Source organism: Vespa crabro, chromosome 3 (assembly GCF_910589235.1).
Source record: "Vespa crabro chromosome 3, iyVesCrab1.2, whole genome shotgun sequence".
Taxonomy (NCBI): Eukaryota; Metazoa; Arthropoda; class Insecta; order Hymenoptera; family Vespidae; genus Vespa; species Vespa crabro.
This window is the reverse complement of record NC_060957.1, coordinates 2,066,670-2,084,832: the sequence shown is the minus strand read 5'-3', so window position 1 is coordinate 2,084,832 and position 18,163 is coordinate 2,066,670. Positions and strand designations below refer to the sequence as shown.

The following is an 18,163-nucleotide window of genomic DNA, read 5'->3' as shown; positions in this document are numbered from 1 at the left end:
ACACATGAGAGAGTAATAAATCAAGTTAGATGACTAGTATACTGTTATAATAACTAATTTTCCTATCGAACACGTGCGGGCACGATTTCCATCGAGTTACTCGGAAATTGGCGGTTCGATCGATAACGAGGGAACTATGGTTGAACATTGAGAGAATGAAAAAGAAATATACTACGTATCACGATAATATAGCAATGTCTATAATATAGACGAGGACATGATCGTGGGGCTAGTTTCCTCCTTTGTATGAACTCTGTGCAATTCTAGTGAACTAGACCCACTAACCGCGACACACGTTTCTCAATCGATCTATAACTATATCATAAGCATCTCCTGCGTGTGCGTGCGTTCATAGTTCGTTGCGTGTAATTTCAAGTATATTCGTGAGTATGATAAGACCATATATATTCGTGAAGCACTATGATTAATTTTATGATCAAAAGTGGATAATTGTAAGTACATAAACACGTAGATGCCTGCATGTCTACAACGATGGAAAATATAAATAACAACAAGAGAAGTGCTTTTTGTAATAACGATCGAATAAAATGAAAGTACCGACGTATATAATATCGAAATTAATATCTTATTCTTTGTAAAATAATTTGAGTCAAATTGGATAATGAAAAAATTTTTTGATTGTAATCGTTAATTCTAAAAAAAAAAAATTATAATGTTTAATTAATAAAACGTATAATTTCGAAATAAACGCCTTATTATATATAAAGTAATTCAAGTCAAGTAAATAATGAGAACAATTTTCGATCTATGATACAAGTTCAAAAATTTTGAAAGTAAATTATCATCTTAAATTAATTTTTAATTTTATTTCATAAAATAAAAGTAACTTTTAAGTCACGCACCTATATTTCTTTATTGTTTTCAGTTTTATTTCATTTTATTGATACAAATTTAATTGTTACTTTATATTTGAAGTTTTAAATGTTTTTTTAAGTATAGATTATATTTAGCATAATCAAATTATACTAGTATAAGTAATACTACAATTTTCACATTATATAATATTTTTGTTGAGACGAGAAAAAAGTTATGTTATATGTTAAACGCACGTGATAGCGTAATTACAAGATACGAATGTTTAATGTAGTTTAATTCGCAATGAGACACGTATGCGACGATTAAATTCTTCATTAAATTACATAAAAAAGAAAAAATTATAATAGAATTTCTTAAATTATTACCATTGGAATATTTGTTGAATAGCTAGTTTAATATTTGTCTTTTTTAAACATTTCTAACAAAAATAAGTTTTAACATGTAACGACGATCGCAGCGTAATTTCTTTTTTCTTTTTTTATTTTTCAGATTTCAAAACTAATCATTTCGGGTGCGCGAGGTAGAGGTTTTAACCGAATGGAGGAAAATTTCGCTACAACAAGTTGGAGAATTGATCGATTTTGGTGAGCGGGATATGGTCTCAGGTGCGACGGCGGGGCGATGACGCTCTATCACCGTCCACCGTCATCACCAGGAGTCCCCCAGGACTCACCCAGCTTCCTAAACCTAATCCCACACCCGATCCCGATCCCAATAATCTCGACAACGAGGACGTATCGTCTTTCCCGTCGATCGGCAAGGACGACGTGGTGGACGAAAACGACGACGACGACGACGACGACGAGGACAAGGACAAGGACAAGGACAAAGACAACGACGACAACGACGACGACGACGACAACGACGACGACACCGACGACGAGAAGCGTCGCGAAAACGGACGCTACGTGTTCGTTCGCGAAAAGGTATGAGAGATCGTCCTCATCGTTATCGAGAACATCACGGACAGGCCATGCCCCTAGAGGAGGTCCAAGGATTGTTACTTCCACCCTCAAGAACAGGCGAGTTTTTGTTTAACTTATTCTATTTTATCATATCATTCCTTTTATTGTTATAAAATATCGGACGTTTAATATAATAGGTTAGAAAAAGAATGACATTACAGTTTTCAATCCATTTATTATCTTTCGTTATAAATACATTTTTTTTTACGGTTGAAATTCTCACACGACTAAAACATGACAAATAATTCTTTTATTTCATGTTTATTTGTCATTGGAAAGATCTGGTTAATCTATAAGAGTGTTATAAAAATGGTATTCTACTCGTTAAACTTACCTTCGTATTTTAACGAGGTTCTATATTAGTTGAATAGATTCAATTTGGATAGAATTTTCTGGATTGATCATTTTATTTTAATCTTTTATATTAATATTGAAATTTTCTTTTGTTCTGAGTTTTTCTCAGTTGTAATATCTTCGTGATTGCCCCGAGGTATAGCTTTAATTACCTGTGTACATAAATGCACATGTGCCTCATTATAGTACTACATACCTACTTGAATGCTGTATAAGCATACTACAATTGTCGAATAGGTAAACACTAACAACAAGATGTTGTAGCTCTTGTCAAACTGGGTCATTCAAAGTTGTCTTCAATGGATCCTGCACACTATGTGATACAGAGAGCTTCAGAAAACAAGTACCAACCCAGTGGCGATTTATATGCGTTTCGTGACTTCTACTTTGCTCTATCCAGTCATCTTTTTTCGAGACGCTTCAAGTTTTCAGGGGAATAAACTTTGTTTTTCCTTTTTTCTTTTTTTTTTTTTTATACATTTGTTGACGTTTGTCCAAATCCCTAGTGGAACAGTGAATAGTTTATTTAATACGTTCACTGTCCAGTGACCCATATGTAGGTCAAGATAATCCTTCACTTGTACATGGAACAGGATTATTCACAAAAGTGGATAATCTCTATACAGAATGTCCAGCTCCTCATGACTTTACATTTGAAATTAAACCATTTACATGTCATGAGAACTTTTATTTAAACAATTCATGACTTCAATATGAATCAGAGTTTCGAATTCTTTTTCATGATAATACTATTTTTAATATGGTATCAGATAAATCTACGTCTAAAACCTACGAATAATATTATTATTAGATAAAATATATTATTATTATAATTAGATAATTATTAATTGTGTTTTATTTATCTTTCTTCCCTTTTTTTATTATTAAGTTCGTCGGTCTTCGACAAAAATGCAAAAGGTGAGAATTCTTTTAGACAAAAATTATTTAATTTGCAATTGGAAATATCTAAGAGGTGCGAATTCTTTTGGATTTCTTAGTAATTTGATTTTTAATATAGGAAAAATTGTGGATTCTCTATTCACAGATTCTTCTTTCCCTTAACGTGTATCTTCTATATAAAACACGAGATATAAGACACGTTCGTCGCAGATTGCAACATCATGAATAATTCTCTCTCTCTCTCTCTCTCTCTCTCTCTCTCTCTCTCTCTCTCTTTCTCTCTCTCTCTCTCTATTTGTCTTTGATGCTCGAAAGTCGATCGTTAAATCGATCAATCTTACATTTCTGCATCGAATTATATTCTTTCTTCGAGCCAATGAATTTCTGTCGCTCTCTTATCTCTCTCTCTCTCTCTCTCTCTCTCTCCCTCTTTTCACTTCCCCCCTTTTTCTCGTTCTCTGTCAGTGAACGACGAATACAAATCATCCTCTACCTCCTGTCTCTCCATCTTTCGTCGTACGGTTAAACGGATTCAATTTTAGCTGGGTTTACCCAGGAAAAGAGAGGGTGAGGGGTGAGAAAATGACACCGAGGTTAATTACTACTTAGCGACATCGTCGAGAAGTGCCGATGATTCTGCCTTCTCTAGACGAAACCAACACCTTTTCTAACTAATTTTGTCCACTTTATTTAATCTTCACGTAATCAAACTGCGTATAACTATAAGAAATATATTCAACTTAAATTATCTGAAATATATAGATAATAATATTACAAATGTAAATTTGCATTTTTCTTTTTGTTCTTTTCTTTTTTTCTTATCTTTTTTCCATTCTTTTCTTTTTTCTTATCTTTTTTCCATTCTTTAATTTTTTCTTTTCTCTTATATTTTATATATTTTTTTTTATTTACACTTGAATGTTTTATAGAAACAAGATTAGAAATAAGATTTTAAATATATCAGAACGATTTTCCCTTTGTTTTACATTCCACAAAAAGTTCGTTTATATTTATTCGGTCAACCGATAAGATTTTGTCGTTTCGTGATAAAAACTGTACTAATTGTAAATAGAATGAACTTTCGATAAGCCAGTACATATTTAACACACGTTTCGTAATCGATATCCTTTCGGATTTTCTCGTTTGAATAAATGATAGGCAGCCTTTAATCACGTTGTGAGGCTCAATTTAATTCGAATTAGTAGGGGATAAAGAGATTAGAATTAGACACACAACTCGAATGATCTATGATATTGCGAGGATCGCTTTGCAAATATTAAATATTTTTGTATTTTTTTCTTTTCTTTCTTTTTCTTTCTTCTTCTTTCTTTTTCATGGAAACATTATCTCTTTTAAAGAAATTTATATTCTAAAACTTATCAAAGCATATTGTGTTTTATGATAGGTAACCGGGGACCTTTGAATGTGACGATTGTACAGGTGGGAAGAGGGAATGGGGGAGGTACTGGAGATAGTGGAAATGATTTATTGAGGTTGGAGCCACCATCGGATTTAAGGCCCGCACCATCGCCACTTTCCGATACCAGTGCCACCTTACAGTCCGACATTAATGACACCTTTACTGGAGGTAAGAGATATCTCGTCTTAACTCTTTGTCTTTTATTTCTTTTTTTTCTATCTCTTATACAATTTAGGTGAAAGAAGAGTGAGAATAACATATCCTTTTAATTAAAATCCTGATAACACAGATCCGATTAATGAAATGGCTGTTCGAATAATAATTTGTGTAGAAATGTCAAATGATACTTAAAAATTATCTGAATTTAACGAATTTTTTCTATTGAGAGAAAAATACCGATATTATACCGTTACTTTTCGATTGTATCTTCATACCGTTATAAAAATCAAAAATACTTATATAGTTATAATTCTTTTTTACGATCATAATTAATATAATTATTATTTGTTAGAGATCAAGCATATTCTTAATGACTGTTCAACATCTGAGACTTAAATTATTATGACAGAGGTATTAGTATTGTTTTGCAATATACGTAAGTTTTGAAAATTGATTTAATCGTATCTATGGAATTCTTGATAAAAAGTTTCATTCTATGATCAAAAAGTCTTGGATTTATTTTAATCCGTTTTGCAATATTAATGCATTTTTATAAAACATTTGTTCAAGGAGCCTCTCAGTATGCCACGAGAACGATTTATAGAGAATATTTTAGAATGTTGAAATAAGGAGAAAGAAATTTTTCAGAATTATATTCGCTAGTTTTAGCAGTATCACCTAGATAAGTTGATGTCGAAAGATCAATCTCATTTTTAAAATATGTATTATCACAATTAAAATATTATTTATCCGATGATATTTTTAACGATATATTAATACTTAATAGTATGAAAAATGAAAATTTATTGTTTTAAATTATAGAGATAAAAAAACATGCTCTGGTCTTGATGAAATAAATATTCAAAGAAATATCGTTATTAAGTCTCTACGTTGAAGTTAATTTTAAATGAAAACGAGGTGATCAAACAAACAATTCAAATTATTATTATTATTATTACTATTATTATTATTATTATTGTTATAAAATTGTAATATTATTTGTTGGAAGAAATTATGAGAACTCTTATTTTATATCATATTATTATATTCTTTTACAATAATTTAGTTATATGAAATGGGGAGTAGAATTCGACAGTTAAAGCATCGACTGATAACCTCGGAAAAGGAGAAGATCGAGACTAACGTCTTAAGATATTTACCGTGAACGAATCACCACCAAGCCTTCCATTAATTGCAATTTTCTTCGAGGGGCTTCTGTGTGTTCTTTAAATATTGACGATGAAGCATCAGCTTATGCGAGGATCATAGATGGTAGGGATGCTCAATGACGTCATATTTTGTTGGCGGAAGCATTTCGGGAAATGGTTCCTCTGTTATAGGTAGATTATCGAAGGTGTTCCGACGAGAAAGAATTCCGAAGACGATACTACTGTAGAAATATTGGATTGACAAGAAAGTAATTTCGATTTGATGATGATATAATGAAAGCCATAATTGAATCGAATTGTCATATAACTGTGCGAGAGATTGCAAAAAGGTTGAATGTATCACACATAATAATTATCACATAAAGTGTCTAAAAGAAAATCACATAAGATGTTTTGGACTCGTTAAGATGCAATCAAAGAAAAAAGACCAAAATTGGCAAATCGCAAAGAAATTTTGTTCCATCACGACAATGCGAGGCCTCGTACATCTTCAGTAACACGTACGAAATTATAGGAGTTTGGTTGGGAAGTGATGTTACATCCTGCATATAGTCTTGATCTTGCACAATCGGATTATTATTTATTTCGAAGTTTACAAAACCTGTTTAAATGATAAAAATTTCAGTAATAATGATGATCTCAAATTGCACTTGGTTGAGTTTTTTGCTGATAAGAACCAGAAGTTCTATGAGCGCGGAATTGCGAAGTTACCAGGAAAATGATAAAAAGTCATCGAACAGAATGGAAGATATTTGACTAATTAAAGTTTATTTTTTGTATAGAAAAAATTGACTTTTATTTCATACTAAAAAACCGAAATTACTTTGTTGATGAACAATTTAATTGTAAAAAGAAAGGAAAAAATCTTTTTCTCTTGAAAGCTTTAATCTTTTGTTAAATTGTTATGTTCATTAAAATATTTAATATTTACGAAACTCTTCACACATTATTTATTATAAATTTGTTATGCAAAAATAGAAATTAATTTTGAATACTTTGTTTCTCGAATCGATTTTACACCAATTGATATACATACTTACATCTACCTTTCATAATTATTGATAGATAAAAGAATAAAGGAGAATTCGTTTTGTTATAATCTTTACATTAGATTTTATAATTATTAAAAAATATAATTCTGTCACGAAAGAAATCTTAAAAATATAGTTTTATATAAAATATTCAAAATTAAGTGAATCATCGGTGAATGTTATAACATTCATAGTACTAAAAGGAAATTACGAATTAATATTAAACAAATCTATTATACGATTTTACTATTGTTCTAATACGTAATAATATTAAATGGGCTAACAATAAGTGAAATTGAGAAGTTAATTTTAGGAAATTTTTCTAACCAATTTTACAATAGAATTCATAAAGTGTTTATATCATTATTACCATCTCGATTGTTTTTATATATAACAATATAATACACGTCACAGTATTCAACGTGCAAACGATAAGAGAAAACGAGATGCTAATTTGAGAAAAATTTTTTTGTACAATTTTACAATAGAATTCATAAAAGTGTTCATAGAATTATTATCGTCTTTATTATTTTAATGTATAATGTTATAACAGATTTGTTACGCTACATTATAATGATTTTTAGTTATGGCGATTTTTATTTATATTAATTAGGTATAGTCAAAATGAACTCTAAAAAATGTATTGAATAATCATTAACAATAAACACGGTACTCGTCGTTTTTGGTAGTCTACACAATATTGATTATAGTTATAAAGAAATATTTCAGAAAATTTGTTTTAATATAATTGACCATGGCCTTGTTGAGATTAATCTGTGAGTCGATGTATCGTCAAAATGAATTTTGAAAATTGTATTGAGTAATCATTAGCAATAAGCACAATACTCGGTTGTCGTCTTCGATAACGTAATATCGGATAATTCAATATTTATAAATGGCATACTCTATTCGAAGGAGAGTATCGTCAAATTAATCGAAACCTCTCGAGTCGTTCGATTGCTTCGAATTAGATCGGAATTAGAAAAGAGTAACTGACGACGATAATAAAAAGAAAGAAGGAATACGATCGAGTTTTTATATGGAAACCTAAAACGAGTGTCATCCTACAAAAGTGTTAACGCTAAGTCGTATAAATAAAAATTAATTCGATTGTTTTTTTCTCCTTTAACGTTGTTGTACCGTGTTTAGAAAACAAACAATACAATTAATAAGATTAACCGAGAGAGAGAGAGAGAGAGAGAGAGAGAGAGAGAGAGAGAGAGAGAGAGAGAGAGAAAAGAAAAATATATACTATCTATCTTATCGTTAAATGATTCCCCAGGAGAAAATAAAAGTTTTATGATTACAATTAGGAATATAATTAAGATTTTTAGTGAAATCATTTGTTGAGCTCTCTTTTTTCTCTATTTGTTCGTGCAACGTTTTTATTATTGTCATCATCGACTTATGTACATACGTCAGGGTAATTACATAAGAGATTATTTTCACGAGTCTGAAATAAGCAGTGCATGGTCAACACTAACTTAACGATAATTGGATTGCGATCGTTGTGGTCATCGAAGTTGTGAGCCGAGTTGTCAAGCACTGTTTCTACTTTATCATTTAGTTGCTTAGTGCATAGTGATCTTCGTGATGTGTAATACAGAATGAAAATTGTTTTCTTCTTCTTCTTCTTCTTTTGCTTTCTTCTTTTTCCTTCAATTATTTCCATTTGTTTTTTTCTTATTTCTCTTACGAATACGATGGATGTCGTTGATAACGATATTATAGAAGGAAATAGAATAGGAAACGATAACGAAAGAAGAGGAAAACGAACGATCGGTGACATAACGTGACTTTATGTGATGTCATTTAGGACAAGGAAATAAATAGAAAATACAAAGTGGAGGATTGTAAAAGTCTTTTGGGATATTTCTTACGTAGTATGCAATCTAACGTTACGAACAAAACAGTCTTTGTGATCTCTTACGAAAATGACGGAAACAACAATAGTACTGGTCGACGTTCGAATTTCTACAGAAATTTCAGCATACGAAAGAAGACGGGATCGAGAGAAAATATAAGTATCATCCATTACCAGATTATATCACGTGGATTTATTGTTTCACTTTTGTCTTTAAGAATAGAATATTTTTGTCCATTTTCTTTCGTTTTTTTTTCTTTTTTCTATTTTCTTTGTTCTTTTTCTCTTTTTCGACAAATTGATATATTTATAAAAAAATTCTTTTAATATAATTAAAATACATCTTTTTAAAATATTAAAAAATAAAAAAAAATATATATATATATATGATAACAAAATATATTTCTTTTATAAGCTACAATGCCTTCGCCGTTAATTTCTGTTCGGCATACTTTATTACACTAGCAAAACGCTTTCAAAAAAAAAAAATAAATTTTCGATCGAATGGAATTCTTCTGATGAAAACATTATATGTCGTTTAATAATATAAGTTTAGTTTTGATCAAGGAAGGGGTTGTTTTTTTAATGTATTATTTAATGTAACTTCAAAGAAAATAATTACGAAAAGTTAACGTAAAAATAGTCAATTCCATTTTATTAAAAATCAATACTAACATCGACAAGAACTGTGTACATCTAAACAAGATAATCTTGTATTACAAATCGTCAAGTAATTCGATTAAAAATTCATTGAGATATAATCTGAGTTCAATTAGAATAACATAATATAGTTAGGATAATATATGTTGATAATTTAAAGTTTAACAATCGCACAAAAGATCGTTCCTTAAAGTTTAATTGAGGATAAAATAGAAGATAGTTTTTCTTATAAAAACCAACTGCAATTTCTTCTGAATTGAATCTCACCGACATTAACAGATCGTTAGCATTGCAAATTGGTGTTCTTTATAAATTTGTCGTTCGAATGAATGGGGAAGGAAATGTATTCTTGATAAGAAAGATGCGAGATAACTAAAAAAAAAGAAGAAGAAGAAAAAGGAAAGAAGTAAAGAAAAGAGGAGACAGGAAAAGGAAAGAAGAAGGGTCATAGTATTACATAGATGGAATTTCAAGGCCAAGCTGAAGGTTATTTGAGGGAAAACACAAAGTAATAAACAACTTCATTTTCAAACACTCATATCTTTTATCTCTTTTTGGCTCTTCGTTTGGCGTAGCACTTATTTCCCTTTCTCTCTCTTTCTTCCTCTCTATCTCTCTCTCTCTCTCTTTCTCTCTCTCTCTCTTTCTTTATCTTTATCTACCTCTATCGTGTTCAGTCTATTGGTCTCTTATATTGATTGCAAGAAAATCTATGTGGCAATTCAATAAAAGTATCAGAATATGTTGAACGAAAGGAACTAGAATAAAAATTGAATTAATCACGGGAAATCGATAAATGTATACGTTAGTAGGTAGGTACATACGTATGCATTAACGCACGCAATTGTCATTATCTGTTCAGACCAGTTATTTATAGTTTTCGATGAATGAAAAAGTATCGTAATGTAGGTGTAACTTAACGTGATGACATATTTTAGATGTAAATATAGACATTAGAATCCCAACTTGAATACTGTTCAAAAATAGAATAGCATGTACGAACGAATGAATTCGGTTAAGCTTTTCGTTTGTAAAATAAAAATATTATTTTATTTATAAATATTATTTATTTTATAAATAATAATATTTTTCTTACAAGTTATGTGTGTGTGTGTATGTGTGCGTAAATAATTATTTATAAAATTATTCAATCTTATATTTTATTATTTTATCTCGTTATATAATTGAATAATTATCATTTAACAAAAATTATATTATTCATATATATATATATATAATTTCGTTTTTAAGGCTGTTTTTAAAGCTGTTCATTACCCTGATTTTTTAATGGTTTACGCCATCAATGAGAAAAGGCCTAATTATTGACCAATTTTAATGAACAAGATCTTATTTTAAAGACGAAGATTTAATCTCGGGCGCCCTTTTGGCAGAGTTTTGAAAAAGCTTTTAGTTTGTGCATAAATTATTCTTGAAAAATATCATTTTTTAATACTATTTTTTTCAAAGAAAATAAAGCTTTTTCAAAAATTTGACGAAAGAGCGCTGTAGATTAAACGTATGTCTTTAAAATGAGACCTTGTTCATGAAAATTGGTCGAGAATTACTTTTATTCTTCTTGATGGCGTAAATGCTGTATTCAACATTTTTTTTGCAAAAAAAAAGATTAGTACTGTGGCGCTCCTCTAAATTTACGGCAAAAGAGATAAACCTCGTACTGATTTTTATATACACGCTTGAATAGTGTATATTTTATGTCCGTGAAGTAGTGATTATCTATTTGATTGTGCGCGTAAATAACTGATGCTCAGATTTTTTGAAAATTTCCAAACGCAAAAAAATGGGTTTTATGATACTCATACGGAGAAGCTACGGTAACTCACTCGATTATTTTAATGAGTTTTGGCCAGATAATTCTATGGTAAACACAAAAAAATATATGTTCAATTATTTATGTCAAGAGATCTGAGTTTTTAAAATATCGTTAAATTTTAGAAAAATTTGTAATTTCTTTTAATTTGTAGATTAAAAAAAGAAAAATTTTATAAATAATGTATAGTACATTGGGAAGTCTCCAGATCAGTAACTCAGGAGTTCTAGGTTCGAGACTAAAACATGATTTTCCGATGGTTTTTTTTTTTTTTTTTTATTGTATCGATGTAAAAGAAAATAATGAACTAATTTATTCTTTTTTTCCTTATTTGATAATTTAGTAAGATGTTACTAAATCCAATCTTTTATATTTATTTTTCTCCACTGATGAATTTCGCGGTGATCTGTGTTACATAGGAATTTGTCGATTATTTCTTAACATTAATAGTTAGTGAACATATATATCATATATTATTTTTGATAAATTTCAAAACATAAGTTCGTTTCCACATCATCTACGAAATTTTTCTCCCAGCGCTATTTTGTTATGTTTTCCTCTGTAAGAATTCACTTCAAATTATTACTATTACTACTACTATTACTATAATAATAATATTTAATGTAATAATATAATAACAAAAACAATAATAATAAGAAGAAACAGAAGAATATACTTATATCGTATACATCATGGCACATATGATGACGGTAATTTATGATAACAAAAGAAGAAAAAATGTATCATTTTACGTGGTGGTTTGATACGTGAATTCTCCAAAAATTATGTCCTTGATAATTTCAATACATGAACGTCTATCTAATACAAAAGACATATGAAAAAAGTACGAAATGTCTCTTTTGTTTTCGTCCACTATGGTTTCTTTTTGCTTATTACCTTATGATCGTAATGCATTTGTTTCGACACTGTTTCTTACTCATGATCAGTCGAAACTAATTGTCTTTACTATTATAATATAAAATGTATTAAATAATATCTAGATGTATATAAATAATATTTAAGTACACTTTTTTATTATTCTATTCTATTCTATTCTATTATATTCTATTATTATTATTATTATTATTATTATTTTCAGTAATAGTAATAGTAGCATATTATTATTAGTAGTAATAATCGAAGTCATATAGAGTGGATTAATCCTACAGGGACAAGCAAAGTAAGAAAAAAGTGCTGGGTGTTTCACTTCATAAATAGTGTGAAAATGAATTCGTGTTTTGATATATGTTTCAATTATATTTATTATTTTCTATACATTTATCGTAAAATAAATACGTATCGACGTCATATCTAGCACGAATCATTGCGAGACGCATGCTACCATCAAAGAATGATATATATATGAGAGATTAAAAGTGTGAGTGTATAGTATACTAATACTACTTATTCTACGAAACTAATTGTTATGTATGCATAGGAGGGGAATATCAACAAGCTTATACACTGATATGATAGACGCATGATGGGGACAGCGTTTCCCGCTTGTATTAGTTACACATGCTTTGAACAAAATGTAGTGAACATGATTACATTCAAGTAATTTGTCATCATCGCCGTTTGCAATTGTTATTTGCAATTAACCCATTTGCATCCGTGAGCTGCGACTGTCCTTTATCACCGAGTATATACTTTAAGTATATCCGCGAGCCCGCGATTGCTTTTAATTACCAGTTACCGAATATTCTTCAGATGTCACAGATCACGTCTGATCTCTTCAGTTCATTATATTCTAAACAAGTTTTGTTTTTGTTGTGTAAAAATCTTTTAAACTGTCATTATGAGTAAGTGTTTTCAATCTATATTTAAATATAATTTATCAATGATTCGATAACGCGATATACTGGCAGGCATTTTCCTATACGGATACCTGCAACTCTAGCAAAAGGAAAAAAAACATCAAAGCGATGCGTTGTATGCTTATCTAAGTCTTTGCGAAGAGAAACGATTTATAAATGCTATGTTTGCGATGTACCATTATGTGTTGATCACTTTAAGGAATTCCACGAAAAATAAATTTTTTATTTTATCTATAAATTAATTTTAATTTTTTCTATTTTAATAAAAAAATATAAAATTCGTTGTTTGCGATGTACCATTATATGTTGATCACTTTAAGGAATTCTACGAAAAATAAATTTTTTATTTTGTCTATAAATTAATTTTAATTTTTTCTATTTTAATAAAAAAATATAAAATTCGTTGTTTGCGATGTACCATTATGTGTTGATCACTTTAAGGAATTCCATGAAAAATGAATTTTTTATTTTATTTATAAAATAATTTTAATTTTTTCTATTTTAATAAAAAAAAATATAAAATTCGTTGTTTGCGATGTATCAACTGTTTTAAAAAGTATAATTCTGTTGTCATGTACTGCACTTACGACCGACTACGCGCGGTGATACGGGCCGATCATCAATTGAACATTGCTGATTTTTGAATACGGTACATTAAATAGACGCATGATGAAAATGGGTTAAAACGTGCTACGTTTATAATATTGAGGTGAAATTATTTTATAACCTTTTTTATGTTTAAAAACGTGAAGAAGAATGAGTGTTATGATGAGAATTTAGAGATGAGTAATAGTGAAGATATATTTATATTGAAGTATCAAAAGATTATTTAAGTATATTAATATCCATAAAAAAATATTGATTATGTTTCTGATATTTCAAGTAATGATAGCGAAATTATATGAGTATAATAGCACTGGTAAATATACAAGCATACTGGTCACTTAGGGACAAGAGTAGGATCCCTTTTTTTAGTAAAATATTTACAAAGGAAAGATTCAACCAGATATTTTGGATATTATATTTGAAAAGACCTGATCCTGCAAGAAATGATATTAGAACTTGTATTCAACAAGCAAATAATTTTTTAAAATATGTAAATTTAAAATTTTCCAAACATTTTAACCTGGAGAAAATATGTGCGTTGATGAATCAATAGTAAAATTTAAAAGAAAAATAAGTTTTATTACATACAATAAATCTAATATAAGTTTTATTACATCCCAATAAATCTACCAAGTAGGGTATTAGAATATACGTTTTATGGAAGTATCACTTCCGAAAATTTTTCAAGACCAGATTTAATGATCAGCACCAGAATTGTTCTACGTTTTATCAACAATTATTATATTATGTACCTACCGTAAAAGGATAGGTATTACACTAGTGTATTCTTAATTGAAAAATTAACGCTAGAACAATCGACGATTGACGTATATCTACTTCCACCGGAAGGGTCAAAATGATTTGTTTTTTAAATTTTATGAACGAAAATTGAATATAAATTGAATAATAATAGTAAGATTATAACATTAATAATTTTAGTAATAATTAAACATAAAATTCAAAGATATTTTTTACAAGTTACAATTATTTTAGCAGAGCATGTACCATAGACTCGTTTATTACATCTACCACAAATATTCTTCATTTTATTATTAGTATAATATTTGATACTATCTACGTATATGACAACAAATTTGGTGTTGTTATAAAATATCACAATTTTAGGCAAACATTTACCATCTTTTTTAGTTTTAAAAGACTTATGTTCCGAATTCAATGACAATGACTTTTTTATTTGATTTACTCTTGTATATAGTAAGAGAGCAATTTTATGTTTTATAAAGAATTGTCGTAAAGCGAGGTATATTATACTTTTTTGATTTTGCAAATTTAGGTAATTCTTTCTTATTTTGTTTAATGGTACCAACTAAAGAAGTTCTTTTAGTTGTCAGTTTTTGTTGCTAATGACAAACTTATAAAGAAATTACCTATTGTCACTGTTTTCTTGCAACCAATATGTGATTCCACAAATTTTAATACGACAAATTCACTCAAAGATACTGATAATCTTATTTCATCTTTTCCTAAGTAGGGAAATGCATTTACAACCTATTTACTTTTTACATTCGACGTCAATTAGAATTATATACCAAACTTATTTGGCTTGTTTGGCATATACTGCGTAAATTGACATCTGGCTTTGATCGAAAATAATTATTCATCAATTGTAATGGCAGTTCCTGGTTTATAATACATTTGGCTATTTTCAACAAATTTATTCCATACTTCTGAAAGTAATGTAAATTTATCTGTTTGCAATCGTTAGCTTCTTTCAGTTTTCTTCAGAATTTCGGCGAATTTATTCCTGCTCATTGTTTTGGAGAAAAATTCAGGTCCCTATCTTTTGGACCATAAATATGAAAGTCTTAGGTTCTTTGTTTTGTATGCCCCACGGGCATATAAAATTGCTATAAATTCATTCAACTCTGATAACAATAGAATCCAGTCATTATACAAAATATGGCGGGTTTCTGCTTTGGTGCAAGTTTTTATATGTCTCATAACTGCAAAGTGCAAAGTATCAAAGAAAATGCTGTTCTCACACTATCTTTCATGATATGTCGTTTTGCATATGCCGTTGGTGTTGACACTTTTTTGAAAATGTTATACAAAAGAAAAAAAAAAGGAAAAGAAAGTAAAAAAAGAAAAAAAAAAATCACACGTTTATCTACGTTCCGTGGGTGTTCTAATGACTCATCTTGATATATATATATATATAGGTATACTACATAAAATTTTACAATAAAAGGGCAAGAAAAAAGAAAACTGCTTTACAGAATTAATTATTTACATATTTTAGAAAAAATCATACAAAATGTTAGAAAACAAAATGTACTGAAAATGAGTAATGATTATAAATAAGAAATGCCAAACAAGTCATTTTTCCTTGATTGTTTTAGCATTAAGAAAAATGAAGTGCCACTTGACTATAAGAACAAACAGAAAAGTTATTCCAAGAACTTTGAAGAAACCAAAATTTCATAAAAAAAGGACTGTCACATAAAAAAAGAGAAATACAATGTTCTCAGCTTGGAGACATAAGAAAATAATTTCATTATTGAGCAACTCGTATAATGCAGAAATGATGACCAATTAAAGATTTATACAAAGAGGTATAAGAAGAAATAATCGAAAAGCTAAGTGTAGTTGGATACACAAAGTCGATTGATTTTGGTGGATGGTGTTGAACGGCTGATCAATATGCTTCCAGTTATTGCTTTTCGAGGAAAACACTAAAGTGGTGGAATGTTTTGGTGCTGAATTTGATGAATTTAAAATGTATATTTTATTTACAAGAGGAAAATGCATATTTATATAATAAATAAAATCAAATACGTACATTTACAAGTACGTGTAATTTTTTCCACTCAATATAAGACTTCTTTTTCTCAGATGTTTCTATGCAAAAATGTGTTGGAGTTTCTGATAGGCAGTAATAGAGAAACGCGCAGATAACAAGAGGATGTGTGTGTGTGTGTGTGTGTGTGTGTTTAATAAATATTATTCTGTTTGTCCCTCAATCTCATTTAAATCTCTTAAGAATTTTAAGTTAAGATGACAAAGAAAAATGGTCGCCTTTTAATTTCAATTCATATTGAAAATTTTTATTAAAGATAATTTATTTATTTGAATTTCACGATTTTTCAGGTGTCGATCCTAGGCTATTGTTGGGTGGCACTGGAATCGGAGGTGATCGTAACACGTGGGAGGGTCGTTATCATGTAAAGGAACATCGCCGTGCTGGAAAAGCAACCTTCCAGGGTCAAGTTTACAACTTTTTGGAACGTCCCACCGGCTGGAAGTGCTTCCTGTATCACTTCTCTGTGTAAGTACTATACCTAATATCTTTAATAATTCTCCTATGTACCCGTCTTTCATGGAAAATTTATCACAATGCTGGCCATATAAGTCGCCATTATTATTAATACACATTTTACGAGAACGCCTGATGCTAAAGGAAAAAGCAAAAAATTATGAAGAAAGTGTAACATGATTGTTCTGGGACATGACATATATATTGGGTTAATCATTTAAAACAGAAAACATAAATATCTTGATTTCTTTTGATGATAGACGAAGATTCTTTTTTTTTTTTTTTTTGGGAGAAATAAATATGCTCGATTCAAAAGTGCCTGATACAATAGGAAGGGAGAGTTTAAAGAATTAAATTCGAAGATCATATTTTTCGAAATACAAGAAATATCATCGATGTTATTATTTACGAAGGAACTTGATATTTTTTTCCTTATAGAAAATTGATAAAGTATTTTTTCAAGGCAAATTTAAAACATTTTATATTTGTTCTATTACGATTATTGCATGTTAAAGTATCTATTGTATTTCAAAGTTTAATCGATACAACAGATACTATTTACAGGAATTTGTTGTTATCATAAACAATAATCGAGATACTCATATTAAGTTTGAACATTATCACCCGATATAATTATGAATGACATTATCTAAAGTGATATGTCATGTTACGAGTTAAAAAAAAAATATTATTCGATTACTCGAATGACAGAATTATTTTTTCTTATTAACTTTGTTTTTGCGACGTCTTCGCCGGTTGGTTTCTTTGAATAACAATAAATGTGGCCGATGTATTTGATCGATATAATCGTTGGAAATTGAGATTTCTATAAATACAATCTAAGCCTCGACTCCAATCTACGGAAAAGGAATTTCGTCGTATCTTATGAATTATTGCGACGACTACGAAGGTCTGCTGCTGCTGCCTCGGGAAACTGCCTTCGCTCGTGTTTAATGCAACGTTGCTTCATCATCTTCTTCAATTATCGATTAACGTGAGGAATCATTTATCCGCGATACGTGGCGATCACGATTTTCGATAGTATCATGTTAGAATCATACATTGTAATTTCCATCGAACTCATCTCTCTTAAAATTCCATTTTATAATAAAGTTTTTTTTTTTCTATCTTTCAAAATCGTCTCATCGATCATCAATTTATTACTGTCACTTGTTATACATATACACGCGCATAAACACACACACACACACACACACACACACACACACACATGTATATGTATATACATTCGACAGTAATAAAATCGATGGTAATGTTT

General features: G+C 29.4%; 1 protein-coding gene across 1 annotated transcript in view; it reads left to right on the top strand.

The window, feature by feature from the left end:
• LOC124422730 (potassium voltage-gated channel subfamily KQT member 1-like) overlaps positions 1 to 16,900 on the top strand; it is a 29,027-nt gene extending 12,127 nt beyond the window's left edge. The window contains exons 2-4 of the mRNA XM_046959576.1: positions 1,327 to 1,859; positions 4,462 to 4,644; positions 16,719 to 16,900. Of these exons, the coding sequence (XP_046815532.1) occupies positions 1,766 to 1,859; positions 4,462 to 4,644; positions 16,719 to 16,900 (459 nt within the window). The 5' untranslated portion in view covers positions 1,327 to 1,765. The remainder of the gene's footprint in view (positions 1 to 1,326; positions 1,860 to 4,461; positions 4,645 to 16,718) is intronic.
• The last annotated feature ends 1,263 nt before the right edge of the window (positions 16,901 to 18,163 follow it).